Source organism: Danio rerio, chromosome 6 (genome assembly GCF_049306965.1).
Source record: "Danio rerio strain Tuebingen ecotype United States chromosome 6, GRCz12tu, whole genome shotgun sequence".
Lineage (NCBI taxonomy): Eukaryota > Metazoa > Chordata > Actinopteri > Cypriniformes > Danionidae > Danio > Danio rerio.
Genome location: NC_133181.1, coordinates 53,007,121 through 53,032,500, shown reverse-complemented (window position 1 = coordinate 53,032,500; position 25,380 = coordinate 53,007,121). Strand labels below are relative to the sequence as shown.

Here is a 25,380-nt window from a genome sequence, read left to right as displayed (position 1 = left end):
TTGCAAATGTTTTAAGAAGCATTAAATACACATTTTATTTCTTCTGATTGTTTATGCTGTATTTTAGAGATTTAACCATGTTTAAACAATACATAAATATTCAGGTTTTATAAATTAACACTGCCTTTAAGCAATTTTGCTCGTCTATACTTATAAAATAACATACAATTGTATATAATAGTAAAAAAAAAATCATCATCAGTTTTAAAAAACAGAATGGATAAAAACTTTACTTTTTAATACAGTAATACCAATGCGAAACTGCTAAATAAAGTTTTAGTTAACTAATCATGTTCAAGTTATGATTTAATAGTAATAACAAGTTTATCAAGTAATGATTTTCCCTGCCTAAACAAACTGATATGTGAAAATAAACAAAATGATCTTCTCTATGCCTGTCAAAAGAATCGAGTTCGGTACCAATTGATCAGCCAGACCAGCTGATTGTCGTGACATTGAAACGCTCTGCTGTCTGTGTATCTTGAACTTGGTGCAGAACAGTGAACTGATGAATGTCACGATATCTAGTTTTTGATGTACGTCATATTGTACCAAAATATGTTGCAATTATCGATATTATTGTCATTTTTAAGACCATTTTATGCAACTTATTATATAATGACAATAAAATAGCATCATAACGCAAGTACACTCTTCCAAACAACAAATCATATTTTATTTGTAAGAATATTTAACTTAGTCATTTTAACCATTTAATAATTAGGCATTTGAATCAAGAATCGTTTTACTTAGAATTTACATAGAATCTGAGCGCTATATCAAACTGTGTGGAGAGACTCATCAAATGACAATAATAAAGTCATCATTCCAAGATAGGCGCACACGCTCTTTCAAAAGCGGGAGACTTATCTCTATAGCAACCTCTCGCGACAACCTCTCCAATGCGGTATTTGCAAACAAAACATATGGATCATATTTATTATAATTTGACAGTAACGGAGGAGCGCTGCCAAATGTAGCGAATTAAGAGTAAAGATTTTTCTTTAATAATTTACTTGAGTAAAAGTACACGCTTTTAAACATTCTCGAAAAGTACACGTTACCCAACAATTTTACTCAAGTAAATGTAACTCGTTACTACCCACCTCTGGTCATGACTTAGCAAGTGGATATTGATTATTGTGCCTTTAAACTAATGACCTTCATGACCAATCTTCATTGGTCTTCATTTCTGTTGACGTGCTTAACTGTTAGCAGAAAATTTACTTTTTTTTTTTTTCAATTTTAGTCCCGATTTGTAACGAACTCAATACTTTTCACACCCTAATCAACTGACAATCCTAAGTCAAAAGCTATAAAAAGTAGAAAACGTTAAAGCTCACCATCATCATACTCGAGCACCTCATTATAGATGGGTGGTGCCATTCCAATAGCCTGGCCAGGGAAATATGGGTTATAATAAAGACCCTCCCTCAAAGACACACCAGCCGGAGGATCACAATAACCCGTCAGAAGAGAAAACACGTAATCTTCGCCTCCATGCCTGAGATGAAGATGCAGATCATTAGAAAATGCTAAATACAATAAAAAACTTAAAGCTACTAAGTCTGATTAACGTAAAAGATGACTTTATATTAATGACCTGGCGTTGACAATATAGCTGAGGTCAGGGGGCAGAGCGCCGTTGTTGGCAGCACGGGCAGCCTCAGGGTTGGCATATGGTTTGGGGAAATAATCGGACAGTTTTCCAGGTCTAGTGAACATCTCTCCGTTGTCGTCAGGACCATCAACAACTTCAATCTACATGACAATGTTCACAATATTATAGAAAGATGTTTAAAGAAGTTCACTCAAAAATGAAAAATCAGTCATCAATAACTCATTCAGGTTTACTACTTGTGTGGAGGACAAAGGAAGATAATTTGAAGAATGTTGGGGAAAAAAGCTCTTTTAGCTATTTATTTGTTCTTACTCTGGATGTCAATGACTGCCTAATTCCACCATTCTTCAAAATATCTGCTTTTGAAAGAATGTTTACAATAGCTGTAGATGTGTGTTAAAGTGATAGTTCACCCAAAAATGAACATTCTGTCTTCACTAACTCACTTCAATTGTTCCAGACCAGAGTTTCTTTCTTCTGTTGAACATAAAGGAAGATATTTTAAAGAATGTTGGGGAAAAAAATAGCTGTCTGTTAGCAATTTATGGGTTACTACTATGGATGTCAATGGCTGCTTTATTCTACCATTCTTCAGAATATCTTGTTTTGAAAGAAAGACAGACAGAAAAAATAGAACCACTTGTATGCAAGTAAAAGGAAACACAAAGGAAGATATTTTGAAGAATGGCTAAAAGCATTTTACTTCAAAAGGCTTTTAGCCATGTATTTCCTCATTTTATGAATGTCAATGTCTGCTTTATTTCAATATTCTGCAGAAAATCTTGTTTTGAAAAAGTCAATGGTAAAAATCTTTAGAACACAAAAGAAAATGATAAGAAAATCTAAAAAGAAGATATTTTGAAGAATGTTGAAAACTTAAAGCCATTTTCCCCACTATGAATGTCAAAGACTACTTTATTCCAACATTCTTTGAAATAACATGTTTTGAAAGAAAAAAAGAAAATTTAAGAACACTTGAGTGTGAGTAAATGGATCTGTTGGAAAAATGGAAGATGTTTTGAAGAATGTTGGAAAAAACTTTAACCATTGATTTTTTTCCTACTATGGATGCCAGTAGATGCTTTATTTCACCACTCTTCAGAAGAATTAACTACCTGAGTGTGGAAAAATGGTAAGGATGTTGAACACAAAAGATGATATTTTGAAGAATGTTAGAAAAACCCTGCCTTTTTAGCCATTCATTTTTTCCAACTATGGATGTCAATGGCTGCTTTATTTCACTATTCTTCAGAAGAAAGAAAGAAAGAAAGAAAGATAATGAAAAAGACACTAGAGTGCAAGTAAATGGATCTGTTAAACAAAGGAAGATCTTTTGAAGAATGTTGGGAAAAAGCTATGGATGTCAATGGCTGCTTTATTTCACCATACTTCAGAAGAAAGAACGAACTACTTGAGAGTGAGTAAATGGTCAGGATATTTTCATTTTTGGGTCAACTCTCTTTAAATATGATAAGCTAATCCTTGAAATAACAAGACACACAACTGATTTCAAACAGCTTCATAAGGTGGAGTTTTAATCGTATTAGTGTGCCACAAGCACAGCTGAGAATCTAATTAAACATAGTGGCGCAATTAGATTAAGATCTAAGAGAACTGACCTCTTCAGCCAAAGTCTTGACCTCGTCCTCTGTGTGTGAAACTCCTACCAGGTTACGGAAAGCCAAATACTCCATACTGTGACAGGCCGAGCAGACCTGTTTATATACCTGATATCCACGACGAACGCTGAAAAACAAACACAATGGATGACTTTTAAACTCAAGATAATGTGATACCCCTGGAAACTGATCTATTTGGGTTCAGGACCAGAATTGACGAACACTGATGTATGGTACAATTAAAGAATAGTGATGCACTTTTATAAAAAAAATTAGAAGCTGGAGAGGACAATGTGCTGTGTCATATCTGATACATTTTATTAAACAAAAAAAATACAGTGCTCAGCATATACAAGTGCACCCCTCACAAACTGAAAGCTATACAATATTAATTAGTTCATATACATTAGATTAGTTTGTACTGAAGCCAAATCTGGAGCTTATCTAATAAAATAACTTAGTCCAAATACTAGTACACCCAAATGTAAATCTTATATAAAAATATTAAATACAAATTTAAACAAGAGGAAAAATTAAGAGAAACTTAATTTAATTGTATTATCTTTCAATTCCTAAATTGAAAACTGTTTGGGGACTAAAATACTATTTTGATAAATATATCCGTTTAATAAATCTGTTTTGTTTAAATGCACCAAAATACATTGCTTATATTCACTAAGAAATAGATCAAAATATTTATTTTTAATGAGGTGTCCTCAATTATGCTGAGTACTGTAGATGCATAATTAAACTTTGAATGCATTGAAATAAATTCTGGGATAAATCCAAAACATTTTGGATGCACTTTAACAAAAACCTGAAACCGAAAAGGCTTTGTAATAATTATTTATTACTTTATTAAACGAAGTAATTTAAGACTTTCAAATTAACTCAAATACTTAAATAAAACAGATTAAAAATTATTACTTATCAAATCATTACTTTTATTGACTGTAAAAATATTGCAATTAGAACAAGTTTAAGCATCAATTTTCAGCCGATAACTTTTGGTGGCTGAAAAATCAATGCATCCCTAAAGTAAACTCAAAATCAGCATTCAAAGAAATATTTTAACAATAAAACAAAAGTTATTTTTACATCAGTTAATATTTTATATCAAAAGATATGTACCACAATCATTAAAGTGATTTTTTAAAAACCTTTCACAAAAAAAAAAAAAAAAGTAAAAAAAAGTAAATTCTTTAAAAATTTTTTTTTTACGTTTTTAATCCGGTCAAAAACCCCTCAGAAATTTGCACATGAAATATGACATAATACACAATATTAGAAATTTTCGAAAGGGAAAATTTTGTTATAGAGACAGTTCACCCAAAAATGAAAATTGCCATCAATTACTCACCCTTGTTTTCAAAACTTTATGGGTTTCTTTTTTCTGCTCAACACTAAAGAAGATACTTTGAAATAAGCTGAAAACCTGTAACCATTGACTTTCATAGTATTTATGTTTTATTTGGAAGTCAATGGTTACAGCTTGTCAGCTTTTTCCCCCATCTTGTTTTGTAGTCAACAATAAAATGAAGCTCAAATGTGAGTTGAGGGTGTAAACATAGTGAGTATTATTATTAATTTTTTGTTTTATAAAACATTTAGGTGAACCATCTCTTTAATCCAGTGGTTCTCAATTCCAGTCCTCGGGCCCCCAGCCTTGAACATATAGTAAGCCTCTTATATTTGACACATAAGGATCAGTTCATGGAACTCTCCGTTAACGATTTGATCTGAATCAAGTGAGTAAAGTAATGAAAACCTACAAAATGTGCAGGGCAGGAGGGACCGAGGACTGGAATTGAGAACTACTGCGTTAAGCACATCTTTAGTAATTCAATGGTTTGGCTTGTTCCTCATTTGGCAAAAAACATGTCAAGCCTAAATACGTCTGCAAACAATTCTTGTGTCAATAATATCTGTGCAAACTTTAACACTGACCATCTCTCAGGTCTGTGTTACCTGGCATGGTCGAGGGAGGACAGAAAGCCACCATGGCTCCAGGGGTATGTCGGCGGGTGCAGCTCCAGATCTGAGGCCTTGACCGACTGCTGCAGCATCAGAGCCAGACCAGCTCCTCCTGTCGTCAACACCCCAATCGTGGTCAGGGCTATCTTCTTCCCTTTCGGCAGGCTAGCGAATGACATACTGGCCTACAAAAGACACATACACACATGCTTAAAATGGATTATATTATGGTTAATATTCTGATGGCTAACTTAAATAAACTGCCTATTGCATCAATGGATTTAAAGTCTTCTCAATATGCATGGATGACAAGTTATCCTTTTATAATAATAGAAGCAGATTAATATTTTAATTTACATATTATTTTCTTAACATGATATCCAAGCTGTCATGTAAACAAAACAATACAAAATCTGAACCAGCGAAGGACAACCTGACCTTAAATGTCAGTCAATGAGAAAAATACCTTACAATTACACTAACTTCTATAATACAAATACTGATATTAATCAAATATTAACATGGTAAATAGAAAAAGTCATTACAAGCACCAACATTAAAAATTATAACCATACCCAATTATAACAATCTGAAACCTGTCAATAACGTCTTAGGAACACACAAAGATTTCAAACTAATGAATAATAAACATTAAAGTATGATATTTAGGTCACGAATTATATATTTCTAATCTGTGCCCTTCAGAGAGACCAGTCAATCTGCAATATTGCCATGTTGTAACATGTATTATCTGATTATACATAAACTTTTAGTTATTTCCATCTTAAATGCTGATATCATTGACACATTCTGACATTCATACCGAACATTAAACGCTAAACTTGTTCAGGAGGGAATATAGTGTATAATTAGCACATCTGTGAACTACAAAACAAGCATCGTATGTTTAATGAACAGAAATAATGTAAGTTAACAGATGTCTTAAGAGTCAAATACCATTGATGTCACCTCCCATAGGATGAACTCAAGGAACAGCAGCTCGCCTCAGACAATAATATCAGCTGTAGTTTCTTTTTAATCGAACTACACAAGCTTTCATGCGAATGATATTTACTATTGATCGGTTAAGATGCGTTAAGACACTATTATAAAAGCACAAATGTCAAGATGCGATTGTAAGAAGACCCACAGCTGCGGTGACCTTGCTGTAGGTAAAAGACGCCGGGAAAATTCAGAGAATTAAGGCGAACGTTTACATCCGTGAAACTCCGGACTGTGAAAATATGGCAGATAGATAAGAAAACACCACATAGATCCATACCCGTGGAGTATGAAAGGCTTTGGATGTGTTCAGGAGGGTTCTCCCGGTACCGGAGAACACGACCACACGGAGCGCCGCCATGTTCTTGACTCTGCGGATAGAAAGACGCTTCCACCGGATGAGAGCCAAACAACCCCCTCCCTTCGCTGAAACTTACACAAGCTCTTACAAAACCTATTTATTACGCTATAAACGGTAAATTGTGAGTTTAGGGATTTTAAATTTAATTTGCACAGCGAAAACTGGCTTTTTAGGGTCAAATTGAAGCGGTTTTTAATTTTAAAATAACGCAAAACCGTGTTTTGTTTGTGTTATAGCGCCACGTAGACGATGGAGGTGTATTTAGCAGCTTATTAAACGTGCAGTGTCAAGTTGTGGTTATGGGAGAAACGAAGCTTTTCAACACCTTGAAAAGTTGGATCAGGGTGCTTGACTTTAACTCGGCTAGAATACATGCAAAATTGTCAAATGTGCAGTGCTACACACTTGAAGTTAATTTGCAGAAACAGTTAACTCAATTTTTTGTATTTTTTTTATAATATCATCTGTAAGTTTTTTTTTTGGCAGATGAACTCTTCTACAATAAAAAACATGATTTAAGCTAATTATTATCCTATCACTTCATATAGAATAATAAACTTCACAAATAAACTCTTCACATGTAGCTATAAAGTGTATTGCAAAATATTCTACACATTCTTAAACGTTATCATGCTTTAATAAAAATAAAAACTTTCATAGCAACACAATCTTCTACAAGCTTTTTTTTTCTGCACTCAGACTTATATAGATCGTTTTAATAGATAAAAAAATTAGTAAAATTCTGAAAATATTTTTGAATGTGAAATATTAATTTCTTAGACATGAAAAGTATTATTAATACTGCTAAATTATAATTAGGCTTACTTGATTATAAGCTTACCCTTTATTCGTTAATTTATTTGTGCTTATTTGATAATAAAACTAATCTTTAAATTTGTCATCATCTTCAGTTAAAAACTGATTAATTGGTTCTCGTTATCAAAATCTCATGCATTGATTAATGCTACAGATGATCATAATTTCATATTTTGGCTATTCAAATAGCATTTGTAACCTTCATATTCTATTATCTCAGTGTTTCTCAAACACGATCCTGGAGGACCACCAGCTCTGCACATTTTGTACATCTCCTTAACCAAACACTCCGAATTCAGATCATAAGCTCATTAGCAGAGACTGAAAGACCTGTAATGCGTGTGACAGGCAAAGGAGAGACTTCCAAAACATGCAGTGCTGGTGGTCCTCCAGGAACGTGGTTGATAATGTTTGGGCCATAAAAGCCTGGTGAATAAAATCATAGTATCGATTGTTAGACAAAACGTTTTTTTCTGTTTTAATGTGAAACTTTAGATGTTTAAATAATATTTGATGTATCAGACCATAATTGGGAATAACCTGAAAATCGTTCAGGTTCATCAGAGGTTCACCAGCGGCAAAGCATCGTTTAATGAAATCACGTGACTTGGTGATTTCGATTCAAGCTCCGAACCACTGATGCAAACCAAAAGATTCACTGTTATTTTAATGCGCTTATACTCTGCAAAGGACTTGCCATACCATAATGGGCTAACTATCTAACCAATGCACCTGCTAGATCAAACTGTGGAATGGATGATTAAATTACTGCACCTGTCTGAAAGGTAATCAAATCACAACATAACATGCGGCCCTCGCCCAAACATCCACCGACATCCACCCACAGTTTGTACTTTGATTTGGACTTGAGGCTCTTGTCGCTTGATCGCAACACTGTATTTCTGTTTATTATGTTTTCTAACAAGGTATACATGTTGTTCTGTAAAGTGTGGTATTTTTAGGGCTCATTAATGTGGTGCAAGTTATGTTGTCAAATGATGATGGAATTTTTTTTGTTTTATTGTATTTAAAGTACTTTAATGGACGTCATTAACCCTGTACTTTTATTCTATATTATATTGCTTAATATAACTGTAATTCTTATTAATAATACATACGTTTTATAAAAATAATTAACAATTATGTCAAGAAGCCATATGATAGTTGTCCTAAAGCATTTTTTGTGTGTGATAAGAGCGTTTAAGAGATTATAGTTTTTCATAAATTCTTTTTTTAATAAAAAGACTCACATAAGACATTTTTGCCATTGGCCAACTGTAAGATTGTCCATTTTAAATGTACCATATATTATTATTGTACATCTGCATTTGCAGTTTTGTTAGTGAGCTGCATTTATAATATAGTTTTCCAACTGATTTAAAGGGTTAGCTCACCCCAAAATAAAAAGTTACTCAGTATTTACTTTCCCTCAAAGTGGTTTCAGATATTTATTTATTTATTGTTCCTTTCTTCTGTTGTACACAAAATTAAAAATGTGGAAAAAAGCTGAAAATCTGTAACCATTGACTTTAGTTGTAGCAAAAACAACCATGAAAACCAATGGTTGCAGCTTTCCAGCTTTCTTCAAAATGTCTTCTGTGCTTAACAGAAGAATCTCATTAAGGTTTGAAGCAAGCAAAGAGTGAGTGAAATTCAAAATTTGGGTGAACTATCCCTTGAAGCTGGCACTAAACTGTACAATAGCTTGGCGTGTTGTCAAACTGTTGTAATGGCACGTTGATTCCTGTAGATGGCAGTGGGCAACAAGTGTTCATGTGCAGTTGTGCAGGTCAACACAGCGAATCTGAAATAACAGATTGAGTACACTTACACTCATAAAGGATATCTGTTACAAGACCATTTGTGTTCAAACCTTACTAGTTAGTATTATCTTGCAGAAATTTCATTAGATGTATTCTTTATGTCGTTTTAATGATGTGATTTCTGTTAATAGGTTTAAGTGTGGGTTTTTGGAGAAGTATCCAACATTATAGATCTATTTAATGGGTAAGAAAAGAAACACAGAAGACTTATTTGTTATTAAATTTTTATTATTCTAAATTTTAGAATTGTCACACCCTTGTAGGGTGACAAAGTGGCTCAGTGGTTAGCAGTGGTAGCATTACAGCAAGAAGGTTGCTGGTTCGAGTCCCGGCTGAGTCAGTTGGCATTTCTTTGTGGAGTTTGCATGATGAAGGAAAATGAATGCGTGAATGATATCAAAATGGCATAAATGTAGTCGCATTTAGGGCTGCACAATATATTGTTTCAGCATCAATGTGTGTGCATCCTCAATAGTCACGCAGGATATATGCAATGTTGTGTTGAGATTATAGTTGATTAAAATCTATGCTGTTTAATCACAATGGAGTAACACTTTATCATCTGCATGCATTTTTAAAGTGATAGTCCACCCAAAAATGTAACTTTACTATTTTCGTCCTTCACTTGTTTCAAACGTTTATAAGTTTCTTTTTTATGTTGAACACAAAAAGAAGATATTTTAATAGTTTATAAATGTTTGAAACAAATGAAGGTTGAGTAAATGGTGAGTAAATTTCCATTTTTGGGTGAAATGTCCCTTTAAGGCCTGTTTATGTGTAAACATTTGAAACATTTTGTTTATTTATGCTTGAAAGTGATTTGTTATATATAATTCAAGATTCACTCCGCACAGGAATCACCCCAATCAATCTAAAATGTAAAACTCTTTTAAAATAAAGCCGTATTCCACATTGCACTATACACCTACTGGCAGGGGTGAACTTGCCATAATGAGCACCGGGACATTTTCCGGTGGCCTGATGGTCTATCTATCTATCTATGGTCTAGCGATCTGTCTGATGGCTACATCCAGCAGGATAACACACCATGTCAAAGCGTGAATCATCTCAGACTTGTTTCTTGAACATGACGATGAGTTCGCTGTACTCAAATGGCCTCCACAGTCAGCAGATCTCAATCCAATAGAGCACCTTTGGGATGTGGTGTAACTGGAGATTTGCATCATGGATGTGCAGCCAACAAATCTACAGCAACTGCGTGATGCCATCATGTCAATTTGGACCAAAATCTCTGTGGAATATTTCCAGTAGCTTGTTAAATCTATGCCACAAAGGATTAAGGCAGTTCTGAAGGCAAACAGGGGTCCAACCCGGTACTAAGGTGTACCTAATAAAGTGGCCAGTGAGTGCATATCACAGAAAAACAAAATATCACAATGCCAGATTTTTCCAATATCGTGCAGCCCTAGTCCCAAATTGCTTTTTAAAAATCCTCTTTTTAAATTTATATGAGATGAGGATGAATAAATCATGATTAGCTGCTAATTATTGCTTTAAGTATTCATTCAAACATATGCTTTACTTCAGAACATCAAGTACAAGGCCATCGATTTATAATTCAACCATTCAATGTATTCCCATAACACAGAAACCATCGGAACACACACCACTGTCCCCACCTGCGTTTGTAATATGGGCCCATATCTCAAAAAGCCAAGCAGCAAAAAGACCCTAAATTGGCCACCTTGGCAAGATAAGCCTGCGGAAAATTGAGCGTGTCCCACAGGACGCGAACAAAGCTGCAGAGAGCGAAGCACAATCAGGTACAGCAAACAAGCGCTTTCAGAGGCCAGGCATTGGACATTTTTATACAGCTTTATCTGATTGTTTGGGAAAATAATAGAATTTTGATTCCTACTGACACTTACAATTTAGCCAAGGCTATAAGCTCTGATATCACAATCGATTTGACTTGATATGGCCTTGTTACTGTCGCAGAATTGAAAGCATGCTTCAGATTAGCACACTATAATGAATGTATTTGTGCATGTTATGTAGTAAGCCTAGTAATGATTGAGCTTAACGCACATATTCCTATTTTTCTAGATGTTGCAATTCAAAAACGAAGCAATATACAAGGGACATTCAGCTGTAGAGATTTAATTAAATCTCTCGAAATGCTGCTTCACTGCCCGGCAAAAGAGACTAAGGTCTGTTTACTTGGTAATAAAGCTCTATTAGAGAGTTTTAATTACAGTTTAGATTGCGACGAAACTCTGTACAGCAGCTATTCATGCCAGTTTAAAGGTAGAATTGTGGACTACATACCTGCGTTTGACCCATGATCCTCTGAGGAAGGCTAAATAGACGTTTTACCCTTGAAATCTCCCGAGGCTAGCTTTCAGCTTGTATGCTCTCCAATGCAGGGTTAAGATGCTGCCTGCAGTCACAATAAATGATAAAACCTGTCCCCATCAGCTCCCCATGGGCCAAAGTGAAGGCACATCTGAAAGAAAGGCAGTGTTTCTCTGAGATGGCGCGATATTAACTCCCGTTCAATAATAAATAAAGTTAAACATCTTCCTTTTTGTGGGCTGCTCCAGATAAAACCTTTCCCAGTGGAAGATTTGTTTATTGCTCGGAGGTTATTCTTTGAATGCTCTGGAGAATTGCGGCTTGCATGGTGGAAAGTAAAGCATAAATGCTTGGATATGTTTCTTTGGAAAAACAAAATTCATTATATTAAAAAATCAGTAATGCTGAATTCTTATGACAAAGGCGGCTTAAAAAACAACTTGCTTAATGGTAATTTTAAAATTAATTGGATAAGTTAATTTCTTATAAATAGTTCTTCTATCTGGAATATTATTCCCCGTTTCATTTTCTCTCATATGGGTGGTTTAGAATTTCTTTTAATGTGTAATTACAAAATTGAAAAACTCCCAATCAAACTCTCTTAATTTTTATCAACAAGTGCTTACAACATGGAGGCTTATTTATAAACACAACTTCTCCCCACATAGTTTTCTTATTTGGAATAATGCCAATATCTTGTATAGAAATAAGTCACTATTCTTTAACAATTGGTTTAACAATGGACTATTATTAGTTAATCAATTAATTGATAATGCCGGAAATTTATTTACATTTACAGAATTTATGGCAAGATACAAAATTTCTGTTACATTACAGGAATTTACTATTCTAACCGGGGCAATACCCACTGGCATACATATGCTGTATAAAGGCAGTGTATGTACATCAGCACTTACTGTTTGTCCTCCTAAACCTGAACAAACCTCGGTTGGGTTTATCTGTTTCTCTGGATTTAAGCCTAAAAATCACAAAATTAGATCTTTAATCTTAAAAGAAAATATGTCTATACCGTATGTTATTTTTTACTGGAACAATATCTTTAATAATATAAACTGGACTTAAGTTTGGTCATTACCTCAATTTTTTTTTATCACAAATAAGGCTAAAGAAATATCATTTAAATTACTTCATAGAGTTTATCCCACAAAATTATTTCTACAAAAATGTAAAATTGATATTGAGTTAGAATGCTGTTTTTGCGAAAGCTTTAATGAAACTATTTCACATTTATTTTGGTCTTGCCAATATACTCGACTACTTTGGATCAATGTTGAAGCTTTTATTGCTCATAATATCTTAAAAACCTTTTCCTTATCTTATAAACATGTGATTTTGGGTTTTTATGTTAAGGATTGCTCTTTAAAAGATGCTGGTTTTATTATAAATTTTATTTTATTATTATGTAAATTTCACATACATAAATCCAAGTTTTCCAAAAGCAAACCTCTCTTCATGGTGTTAGAAAAAGAGATTCAAATGTATATAAAAGTGATTTCCAAGTCTCAAAATAGAAAAGCAATTAAAACAATTAATATATGCTCCTCCTTTAACATTTTTACATAAGATGTTTGTATATATGCATTTCCTGTTAAAAAAAAAAAAAGTGCATTACTAACTCTTGTGAATAACTAAAATTATAAAATGTGCGAACTATATTTGTATGTAATTTGATAATTATGTACCCTCTCTGTTTTTTTCTCTCTTCTCCTTTATGTTTTTTCACTTATTTCATTCTTGTTAAGAAATGTAAAGTGATTGTATTGTATTGTATAAAAAAACTGTACATGCTGGTTCTTGTTAATAAAAAAAAAAAAAATAAAATAAAAATAAATGCTTGGATATTAGGTAATGCTTGTCTTTTTAAAAAAAATAGTTTGAAAAGATGCTCCCTTTACTTTTTAAAAAATTATTATATATGAATTTTTGAGGGTAAACTGAATATTATTTAAGCGTTTTCCAGATATTTATTTGATTTTATGTGAGATTCATCATTCATTTCTTGTGGCAAAAGCTTTTGTGGCAGTATTATGAACTTTTTTATGTATTGTAATTATGCCTAGTTTATTTTTTATTTCCTTCCCTCGCTCGTAAATAAAACCCCCAAGATACTTAAACTCCTCCACCTGGGGTAAGGACTTTTCTCCAACCTAGAGACGGCAAACCACCTTTTTCCGGTGGCGCACCATGGCCTCGGACTTAGAGGTGCTGATGCTCATCTCAGCCGCGTCACACTTTGCAGAAAACCGCCCCAGTGCATGCTGAAAGTCCATGTTCAATGGTCGATGTACCGGTTCGTTGTGTTAAAGGAGCTGAGCCAAAAGCTCTCGATATACCGGTCAGTCTACGTTCCTACTCTCACCTATGGTCATGAGCTTAGGGTCATGACAAGATCTCGGATACAAGCAGTCCAAATGAGTTTCCTTCGCAGGGTGGCAAGGTGCTCCATTATAGATAGGGTGAGGAGCTCTGACACTCGTGAGGAGCTCGGAGTAGAGCCGCTGCTCCTCCACATCGAGAGAAGTAAGCTAATGTGGCTCGGGCATCTGTTTCGGATGCCTCCTGGATGCCTACCTAGGGAGGTGTTCCAGTTATGTCCCACTGAGAGGAGACCTTGAGGAAGACCCAGGACAACGCCTCGGATCCCCCCGGTGGAGCTGGAGGAAGTTTCTGGGGAGAGGGAGGTGCGGGGTTCTCTCCTAAGACTGCTGCCCTCACCACCCGGCCCCGGAAGAGCGGTAGAAAAATGAATGAATGAATATGCCAAATTTAATATAGAGATGTTTAAACCTATGAAATAGTTCCAAAATCAATATTCTGTCATCATTTACTCACCATAACTTCTTCAAAATCTCTTTGCAACCCCGGCTTATTCTGATTATGTACCCCTATATATATTTCTGGAGATCACGAAATACGTCCCAGTAGGGCGGCACGATTAATCAAAAAAGATCACGATCTCTATTCGCCCCTACACACAATCTTAATTCAGTTTTTCTACGATTCAGCCAACTATATTTTCAAGGTCAGGAGACAAGCGTAAAGGTGGACGCAAAAGTCTTCACAGCAACATGGACACCTCCAAATGGCGTTAAAAGTGTCACATACTGTATTTATAAGGTATAATTCACCCAAAATGATCATTTCTGTCTTCATGTAATGATGTAATCGTGGCCGCAAAATCACACAAGCTGACCGCGAGCTGTTTGTTTAATACTGAGGATGAAGCCGTGCCCACCAATGATGCCTTCTTTAGTAAACAGAATCTGCATAGGCTGTGAATAACAGCTAATAGAGTTGTAAATAACATTCAGTTTGTTGCACAGAGCGATCGTTTGAGAGCCGCAAGGGAAGCATTTGTATGTGTGAGTGTGTTTTTTTTTTTTTCTCAGAGTGACGGCAGCCATGAGCCGAACTCAGAAGTGAAAGTGAAATTGGCCGGACATCATTTAAATGATCATATCGCGTTTTGTGATTATGATGATTATGAGTTATAATTTCGACAAGCATTTGATATGTTTGTTCTTTCATAGTGAACATGAAGTGTGCATGAAAATAAATGTTTACTGGGTCAGTATAACTACTTTTGCATATATAATGTTGAATATAATGCAAGAGGGAATCTGATCATGACAAATTTCATCTGTGGAAAAAAATGGTCTAATAATGTCGTCAATGGCAAATGACGAGCAAATGTCTCGAACATAATAATTCAACTTCAGAATTATGAACAGTTGTATTCTGATGTCTTCACTTTACTGTGAATTAATAACCAGGACATATTTAAAGTCTATTCAAGTCCACCATCGCAAGTCTATACAAAATTTAGCATTTTAACCAACAGTAGACCCACACATAGGCCTAATAATATTGTTGTTGTTTTACCATGTTTGACAAATAACAATAAAAACAGCTCACTCATATTAACCTTTATTTTACATCTTCAGATTCGTGAGAAAATCGTGATCATGATTTTAAGCAAAAAAAAAAAAAAAATGTGATCGTCTTTTTAGCCAGAATCGTGCAGCCCTACGTCCCAGGAGCTACATTTTTCTGCAGTTTTTGTTGTTGCTAATCCACCAGAAGACACTGTGTATGCTTTTTCATATCTCAAATTTCTCTTGCTAATGCCATTCATGCCTGCTCTTCTGCTGATGTTAAATTAACCCACCCTCCTCCTTTTCCAAATCAAACCAATAGTTTTTTAAAAAGCATCAACTGACCAGCGCCCACCCACTTCCCTAAACCCAATCGACAGGGTTTTCAAAAAGCAAATTTAAAAAAAGAAAAGCCCTCATAGCCGCCTGATTTGTACCACAGATTTTACCACATTCTCACCCTGTTTTTTACTTGTTTATTTTATTTTTTGATTTTGTCTTACCCGCTTTCTGGAACCGCTCTTCACCGGTCTTGAACCCCTACATACCTCATCGTATCGTTTGTTTTAAAGACGAAATGCAGTCATGTGTACTTCTGGCGACATAATTCACAATCTCCAGAAATGTATATAGGACTACGTTTTCAGAATGAGCCCATTTATATTTAAGTTTCTTTATTCTGTTGAACACAAAAGAGGATATTTTAAAGTATGCTGTTTGCTGGGATTCATTAACTTTCATAGTATTTATTTTATTTTTATATTAATTTTTCACCCTATGAATGTTGATTGTCCCAGGAATTCAAATCGTCTTTTGTGTTTACCTGAAGAAAGAACCCCAGAAATGTTGAAAACTGCATGAGGGAGAATAAACGATTAAATGAATAAATTAAATAAAACCTTTTCATTTTTGGGTGAACTATCCTTTTAAGACAGAAGAGGGACATTTTGCTTTTAAAAAATAAACCAAAGTGTATTGCATCACAAATTGACTGAACTTAATAGAGGTGCAAACATTTTGAGCTTGTCTGCTTTTGATCACTTCCAGAGACAGATGTTCATTTGATCAGATTGCTTTTAAATAGACGTCATAGTGGTTTAATGCATTCCAATAGCCACTGTAAAGACCATCTTTTCTCTGCCTAATGATTTTATACTTAAAGGGACAGTTCACTCAAAAATGATCATTTTGTCATCATTTATTCAACCTTTATTTGTTGCCCACCTGTTTGAGTTTGTTTTTTCTGTTGATCACAAAAGAAGATATTTTGAAGAATGTTGGGGTTATCACTGGTTTACCACTATCTATCATCTATCTATCTGTCTGTTTGTCCATCCATCCATCCATCTGTCCATCGATCTATCCATCCATGAATTCATCCATCCATCATTCAATTCTTCTCTCCATCTGTCTATCTGTCTGTCTTTCTATCGTTCTGTCTCTCCATCCATCCATCCTTCTATCTATCTATCTATCTATCTATCTATCTATCTATCTATCTATCTATCTATCTATCTATCTATCTATCTATCTATCTATCTATCTATCTATCTATCTATCTATCTAACTATCTATCTATCTGTCTTTTGTTCCATCCATCCGTGTGTCTGTCGTTTGTTGTCTCTCCATCCATCCATCCATCCATCCATCCATCCATCCATCGTTCTATCTATCGTTCTGTTTTTCGTTCCATCCATCCATCCATCTGTCGTTTGTTCTGTCCATCCATCCATCCATCCATCCATCCATCTATAGTTCTGTCTTTCCTTCCATCCATTCATCAGTCTGGCCCACCGACCCATCTACCTTATCTGTCCATATATGTCTATCCAGCCATGCATCCATCCATCCATTGTTCTATTGTTCCATCCATCCATCCATCCATCCATCCATCCATCCATCAATAGTTCTGTCGTTCCTTCCATCCATTCATCAGTCTGGCCCACTGACCCATCTACCTTATCTGTCCGTATATGTCTATCCAGCCATGCATCCATCCATCCATTGTTCTATTGTTCCGTCCATCCATCCGTCCATCCATCCATCCAACCATCCATTCGGCCCACTCACCCATCTACCTTATCTGTCCGTCCGTTCATCTATCTATCCGTCTATCCATTCATCCAGCCCACCGATGCATCTACCTTATCTGTCCGTATATCCATCCATCCATCCATCCATCCATCCATCCATCCATCCATCCATCCATCCATCCATCCATCCATCCATCCATCCATCCATCCATCCATCCATCCATCCATCCATCCATCCATCCATCCATCCATCCATCCATCCATCCATCCATCCATCCATCCATCCATCCATCCATCCATCCATCCATCCATCCATCCATCCATCCATCCGATGGTTCTGTCTACATAATTCAAACTCACATTTGCTGAATATTAAGAGAGTGTTGTTATTATTTTAAACTGTAGAACATAAAATTGTGAGAAAAAATCTTTTGAGAAAGTTTAAGAAAAAAGTTATTAGACTATTTGTGATGGGGAAAAACATCAGAATTGAAGATAAAAATGTCATTTTTTGTTTTTTATTCTGTGGCAGAAATCTTTCATTGTATAAAGTTGCAAACACCTAACAAAGATTATTTTGTAGAACTTAGATATTATTCCATATCAGCACACAGATTGAGACACTTTTCAGAGGCAGAAGTCTCCAACTGAACTCATTGCGAGCAACTGCAACCCGTTCCTCCACGCTTGTTTCTTATTGACTTAATATATTCAGACTTCTGATGTGAGTTTGAATATTTTTAAACATTTGACAGAAATTGCTTTGATATCAGCCCTTGCGTTTTTCAAGAGCCTGTATTTGTCCTTCCATTATGACACACCATTCACCATTTTTCTTGGCTAGAAATTATATATATTATGTGCTGAAATGTCGGGCTTGGACACACTGTTGTGGAGGGGTTATTAACCCAGGCAGTTGCTATAGTAACCCTCCCATCTTGGGGGCAGAGTTGATGACAGAATGACGTAGCCGGACAGGCAGGCTTCACTTATAACACTTTTCTTTCTTTCCGCTTTGGAGGTGTAGAAGGAAGTCCAACATTTGGCAGTGCACCATCATGCATGACAAGCTGTCCTTCAGCCGTCCTTCAGCTATAGAATCACATGACAGAACAGAAGTAAAAAAATGTCATTTTCTCGCAGTGTATTCAGCCCATATTGCTATTTGTGCTACCGCATGCTCAAGAAGCTATGAAAACAACTTCTTTTTTGCACGCCGGTGGAGATCTATTCAGGTCCACCCTCTTGAAACTCTCCTGTTTTGATATAAATAAATCCATTGATGTATTTTGAAATGTGCTAGTCTTTGCTCACAGGGATGTGGTTTTCTAAATGTGACATCTCTGTTGTTTTAGATGCCATTGAAATTAAATGGGAACAGAGGAGCTAAAGATCTGATGCTGAGTTTATGTATCACGAGTCACAAATGCTGAGAAACTTTTTTTTTTTTTCCCCAAAAAGGTGCTTTCATCCCAAATAGGAAAATGTATCTGGCCCACACAATGAGCTTTTGCTTGGCCCACATGTCGCAGTAAATTGCGGAACATGACTGGAACAAGTCTGGCTTCCAGACAAGGGCCAAACAAGAACCATATCAGTGATGGCGCCTGCACTACTGTGCATACCCAACATGCGAGGGCACGAATTAATGCTGCTTATTTATATATATATATATATATATATATATATATATATATATATATATATATATATATATATATATATATATATATATATATATATATATGTTTTTTTTTAACATAAGTTCAAGACTTCACACTTAGGTAATGATTGATAATAAAGCTAGTTTGGCATGATGTCCTGGGAGAGAGCCCTGAGCTTATGAGATCCTCGAGTCCTAGCTCCCTCCCGTTTGCAGGGCGAGAGGGGAGTTCGAGCTCAAGTAGATCTCGATGATTCCCCCTGGCTTATTTGTAGCTAAGTGACGGATATGGATGACTGAGGAGAGGTGTACTCGCTAAGAGCTTGACTATGGTATCTATTTAATGTGTTCCATTTACTTAAGGCGAGTATTATTTGGACTGTGGGAGGAAACCGGAGAACCCGGGGAAAACCCACGTGAGCATGGGGAGAACTAGCAAAACTCTGCACAAAAATGTCATCTGGTTCAGTAGGAACTTAAACCAGAGGCATTCTTGCTGTGAGGCAACGGTCCTAATCACTGGGTCGCTTTGTCGCCCATCTGGAAAGGTGGGGTCTTCAAGATGAAGATATTGAGAAAAACTCAATTCTTTAAAGTGAGTTAGGAATCATCTGATTGGGTAATCGATCATTAGCTGATGCTGGAAGAGCTGAGAACAATTATAATCATGTGATCCTCTCGAAATTAGTTTATAAATAAACTTCCCCTAAATTGATTAATAAACAGTTTACACTACAATATATTGACAACGCAAGAAAGAATGAGTATAAATATAATTTTAAAAGAAAATATATATTCATAAAGGTGTGCGTTTGTGTGTTTTAAAGCGTGTATGTACTTGCATGTTGGGAGATGGGTAAAGAAATCTATTGGCTTTAGTTTTACTTGCGGTTTTTCTGCACATTAAAAATTACAAGTCAGATAGCTATTGATTAAAACAAAGTTCAAAATGAGCAAACGCTCCTTAAAACAGCCAAACCTATTTGAGACATTTGCCAAAAGGCCTAAAACTAATGAGACAACCATTGCTTCTCCATATGGGGTGAAGACCGCAGTCTTATCAGCACCTGAGGGAACTCCAGGCCCAGCCCGTGTCTCATTCTTCGGACTGTACGGTAAATGCGGAGCTAGTGTTTCTTCCATTGTAGTCTTTCTTCCTTATCATATTGATAAACTTCTTTCTTGTCCGCCTTTAAGATGGTGCTACCTCTGCCAAACCCAGGCCATGTTTGACCCATATGCTGCATGTGAGTGCTGAATGAATGCCAGCTTTATGCCAAATCTGGGCCAGAATTCTTTGCTACCTTGGATGTTAGGGTGAAAACTTTTGGCTGTCAATAACAGAATAGTAACAAATACTATTGTTTAGCTTTTAGCACATTTTGCAGGACTGTTTCTTCTCAGTTGGTTAAAGTCAAATAAAATATCTAAAAGAAATCCACTATTTGACTTTTACGCTATACAGGAGCCATGTGTCAAACACTGACAGGAAAAGTTGTGTCTCTCGGTTGTTGCTGATGAATTGAAATGCACAAGGCCAATGTTTGCTTATGTACACGATCGACCAATTGTAGTGTGCAACAAGGCTTGGCCTAAAAAAGGTCAAAGTAATGCAAAAGTGCAAACAGTTAATGATGACTGTCGAAAGCAAAAGCTGATTCCAAGACTTTTAAAGGAGATTTAGAAGTCTCGGCCAGACAAAATGTCAGGAAAAAAAACATTGCAATATATTACCATGGACCAGAGAATGTTCAATTTTCTGAAATTGAAATTTATCCATCTTCTGTCAGCTAACAAGATAAGCTTTACATTGAGATATGGTTTGTTAGGACAGAACAATATTAGACAGAGATGCAACTTGCCAATCTGGAATCTGTCTGAGCATTTACAAAACATATAAATATTTAGAAAACTGTCTTTAAAGTTGCCAAGATTAAGTTCAAATTGATTTTTACATTAGGAAATGTAGGAAATGTCTTCCTGGAACATGATCTTTGCTTAGTTTTTTAATGATTTTTGCTATAAATAAAAAAATTATAATTTTGAAATCAATATTTTTGGCTTTTCCTACATGCTTAACCAGGGTGCATGTGTCGACGCACTAACCACTACACCACCGAGTACTGTACACATTTCTAAACTTAATAGTTTTAATAACTGATTTCTTTTATCTTTGCCGTGATGACAGTACATACATAGAATATTTAACTATCTTTTTCAAGACACTTCTATACAGCTTAAAGTGACTTTTAAAGGCTTAACTTAATTAGGTTAACTAGGCAGGCTAGGGTAATTAGGTAAGTCATTGTATAACGATGGGTTGTTCTGTACACTACCTGACAAAAATCTTGTTGCATATCCAGGTTTTAGGAACAACAAAATAATAACTTGACTTCTGTTTGACCATTTGTTATCAGATGTGGCTTATATGAAAGGTAAAGGCCTCTAGATTACGCTTATTTTACCAAAACAAAATATGATCATGCCTAGATTATTAATTGATTAATTAGGACAGTAAGGTCTGACTACGCTTAGACAAAAGTCTTGTCACTTAACAGAAATAATGTACAGTTTAGAATATGAAGCCATAGTGCAGTGGAAAAAAAACTTATTGTGTATGACTCCCATGAGCCCGGAGGACTGCATCCATACATCTCTGCAATGACTCAAACAACTTCTTAATAAAGTCATCTGGAATGGCAAAAAAATTGTTCTTGCAGGACTTCAGTCACTTCTTGCAGGAGTTCATCAAGATTCTTTGGACTCATCTTCAATGCCTCCTCCTTCATCTTCCCCCAGACGTGCTCAATAATATTCATATCTGGTGACTGGGCTGGCCAATCCCGGAGCACTTTTCCAAACGATCAAATAGAAGAATATTGTTTGTTGCTCTTACAACTGAAATTGACGACAAGACTTTTGTCAGGTAGTGTAGACAATCAACAAAATATTGCTTAAGGGGGCTAATAATAATGACCTTAAAATGTTTTTAAAAAAATTAAAAGCTGCTTTTATTCTAGCTGAAATAAAACAGCGAAGAGTTTTTCAAGAAGAAAAAATATTATAGGAAATACTGTGAAAAATTCCTTGCTCTGTTAGTCATCATTTAGGAAATATTTAAAAAAGAAAAGAAAATAACAGGAGGGTGAACAATTAGACTTTAACTGTGGGCATGTATTTTAACCACTCCAGAATCAATCAGCCTAGTGTCACCAAAGGTAAATCCACAAACACAGTTGCTTTTCCTCCAGTGATCTGGTATGGCTGATATGCATACATGAGACAGTGGCTGCAGGGCTGTTGGTTCACCAATATGAAGGCTTATTATCGGTGTGAGTGAGAGCTGTTGGCAGCATGTGATGGAGTGGCCCTGGTGCGTTCACCGAGGGAGGCTTCTGGCTTGTCGTAACAAACGTTGGCAAGTAAATCCATGAGAGTTCTCCAACGCATTCTCGTTTTCTTCATCTCTGATTATTGCGTGGCGGAGGAAGTGAAGTGTTGCATGAATGCTGGTCTCCATTAAGCGGTGGGTCTCCTGTCGCTGGGACTCTCAACGGCGCACCTGTCTCCTGGTGTCAGCCGGTGTGCCGCTCTCTCTCCGTCCTCTGTGCGGGCAGCAGGACGCCCCGCCTGCGGATGTCAACAGTGATTAACGACAGCCGATTCACTGATGCCCGTCTCTCCCCGGGCTGAGATCCGGCTTGAGCAGACAGCGAGCAACTGAGGTTATCAACACCTTAGGCGGCTAAATTGAGCTTGAACGAAGACTGCCACAATGTTGCATGGCTGGGCTGTGTGTTTTCTAAATAACCACAGGCCAGTGCTTTTCTTTTTTACATATTTGGGTTTTTCCAAATAAGCTGCGAGAGGAGCGAGAGGAGGAATGCCTTGAGATGCCACGCAGAATTTACTCTTTTTAATATGCAGAATACATGCCGGGGTGCCAAAGCAGTAGTATTGTTGTAATTAAAGGAATGTTCAGGGTTTAAGACACGTTAAGCTCAACTGACAGCATTTATGGTGTAATTAGAGGGAAAATAATTTCACTTTTCCGTCATAAAAAGATGCAAGTGAACAAGGTTAATCCTTAGACATGAAGCTATAATGAAACTGAAGGAATGGATTAGTTTTATTTTATTGTGATGTTAATTTAAATACGGTGACACGGTGACTCAGGGGTTAGCACTGTCAACTCACAGCTAGAGCGTAGATTCGCTCTTGACATTAGTGGGGACATGCATCCCTAGCGGTGGCCAACCCTGTTCCCGGAGAGCCACCTTCCTGCAGATTTCAGTTGCTACCCATATCAAACACACCTGCCTGTAATTATCACGTGGTGTTCAGCTCCTAATTAATTGGTTCAGGTGTGTTTGATATGGGTAGCAACTGAAATCTGCAGGAAGGTGGCTCTCCGGGAACAGGGTTGGCCACCCCTGCTATAGCGCATGCACTGAACAGCACAAATTCTGTTTCAGGCTTTAAAAACATGAATATAGTACTTAAGAATATAAAATAAACACTTAATAATACAAATAACTGTTCCGTCCCATGCTGCAAAAGTCAATTTACATGATTTTACTGCAGCCGGGCCTTGAGGAGGTATGAATGTAGGGAAATTTAGAGAGGTGTGTGACGCAGTTTAACATTTTTATCCTGATAATTGTTTTTTATAATCATGGTGACCTACATCGAAACTCAATTTTAATTATTTGCACTGCCTTGGTTAATAGTATTTTATTGAACTAGTAGCAAACTTGACTCAGTGCATGTGTAGGTTTAGAGTTGACGGAGCATTACTTTATTTTGAAGTCAAAAATGAAATTATTGGAAGGGACATTTCAGTAATTGCTGGATATTGGTGGGGACATGTCCCCTCTGTTCATGCCAATTCTACACTCTTGCCTCACAGCAAGAAGGTTGCGGGTTCGAGTCCCAGCTGGGCCGGTCGACATTTCTGTGTGGAGTTTGCATAAATTGGCCGTATAGTGTATGTGTGTGAATGAGTCCTGGGTTGCAGCTGGAAGGGTATCCACTGTGTGAAATATTTGCTTGATAAGTTGGCGGTTCATTCCGCTGTGGCAACCCCTGATGAATAAAGGGACTAAGCTGAAGGAAAATGAATGAATATAGTTTAAATCTAATTATTCAAGTACTTTTTTAACATGCTTAAATTTTTACAAATCTTATTTCTTCATTGCTTATTTTTTCTTTATTAAATGTGTATTATTTAATATTTATATATAATTCTTATCTTTTTTTTTTACTAAATTAATTTACAAAACTTCTCATAAACTGATAACCATAATGATTAATGCTATTTTTTTTACAAACAAGTAAAAAATAAATAAATAAATCTGACATGTATCTTAGTATAAAAAAGCATGAAATCATGAAGCCACGACATTGTGACACATTTAAACATGTTATTTATATTAAAAAGACCAACCTAGGCTCATTCTGCAAATGTACCCCTATATACTTTTCTGGAGATTGTGAAATACGAGCTACGTTTTTTTACCTTTTTTATTTTTCCCGAATCCCCCAGAGGCTGGTGTGTAAGCTTTTCAGATCTCAAATTTCTCTCGTGATTGCCTTTCGGACCTGCTGTTCTCACGTAAATCATAAACAACAGTTGTGACCTAAATATAAACTTCATTTACATTAATAAATCCTAAATTTCATTATAAGTAACCTCAACTTGCTAATAGGATCTCCTGTTTTTGACTATTCTTAGCCAAATTTTTAATTTAGCGAGTCCTATATTGGATACTCCCAATAATTTGTTTACTGCAGACTCTCTGAATGGATCTTTTGTTTCAGGAATTCATTTACAGCAGACTCTAGCTGCATCCCAAATGGCACACTATACACTATGCACTCATGCACTATTTACTTATGCACTTACACACTCAACAGGATAGTACATGTATGTAGTGGCGTCCCAAATGGCACACTAATGTTTTTTTACTTAGCGGAAATTCAAACCGTTTCCCTGATGACGTTTGACATTTGCCAAATCAGTGAAATAAACGACCGAATTATCAAATATTACCTGCCGTGAGTGTTGCAGCATTCACCATCGGGAGGCACTATAATCACTCTCGTAGAAGAACTTTGTTCTCACCATCCAAAATAAATAAAGTTATTCAACATGTGCGTCCGATAGCTCCGCCTCTTCTGCTACGTAAGCAAACCTGCGGTCGTTGAGTGCGTGAAGTGTCCATCATTACACACTTCATTTTAGCGGCTGAATGAG

At 36.0% G+C, this 25,380-nt stretch overlaps 1 protein-coding gene across 1 annotated transcript in view; it reads right to left on the bottom strand.

The window, feature by feature from the left end:
* cyc1 (cytochrome c-1) overlaps positions 1 to 6,644 on the bottom strand; it is an 8,522-nt gene extending 1,878 nt beyond the window's left edge. The window contains exons 1-5 of the mRNA NM_001037393.2: positions 6,497 to 6,644; positions 5,209 to 5,399; positions 3,241 to 3,367; positions 1,604 to 1,761; positions 1,344 to 1,504 (exon numbers count right to left, since the gene is read on the bottom strand). Of these exons, the coding sequence (NP_001032470.1) occupies positions 1,344 to 1,504; positions 1,604 to 1,761; positions 3,241 to 3,367; positions 5,209 to 5,399; positions 6,497 to 6,577 (718 nt within the window). The 5' untranslated portion in view covers positions 6,578 to 6,644. The remainder of the gene's footprint in view (positions 1 to 1,343; positions 1,505 to 1,603; positions 1,762 to 3,240; positions 3,368 to 5,208; positions 5,400 to 6,496) is intronic.
* Positions 6,645 to 25,380: the final 18,736 nt, after the last annotated feature.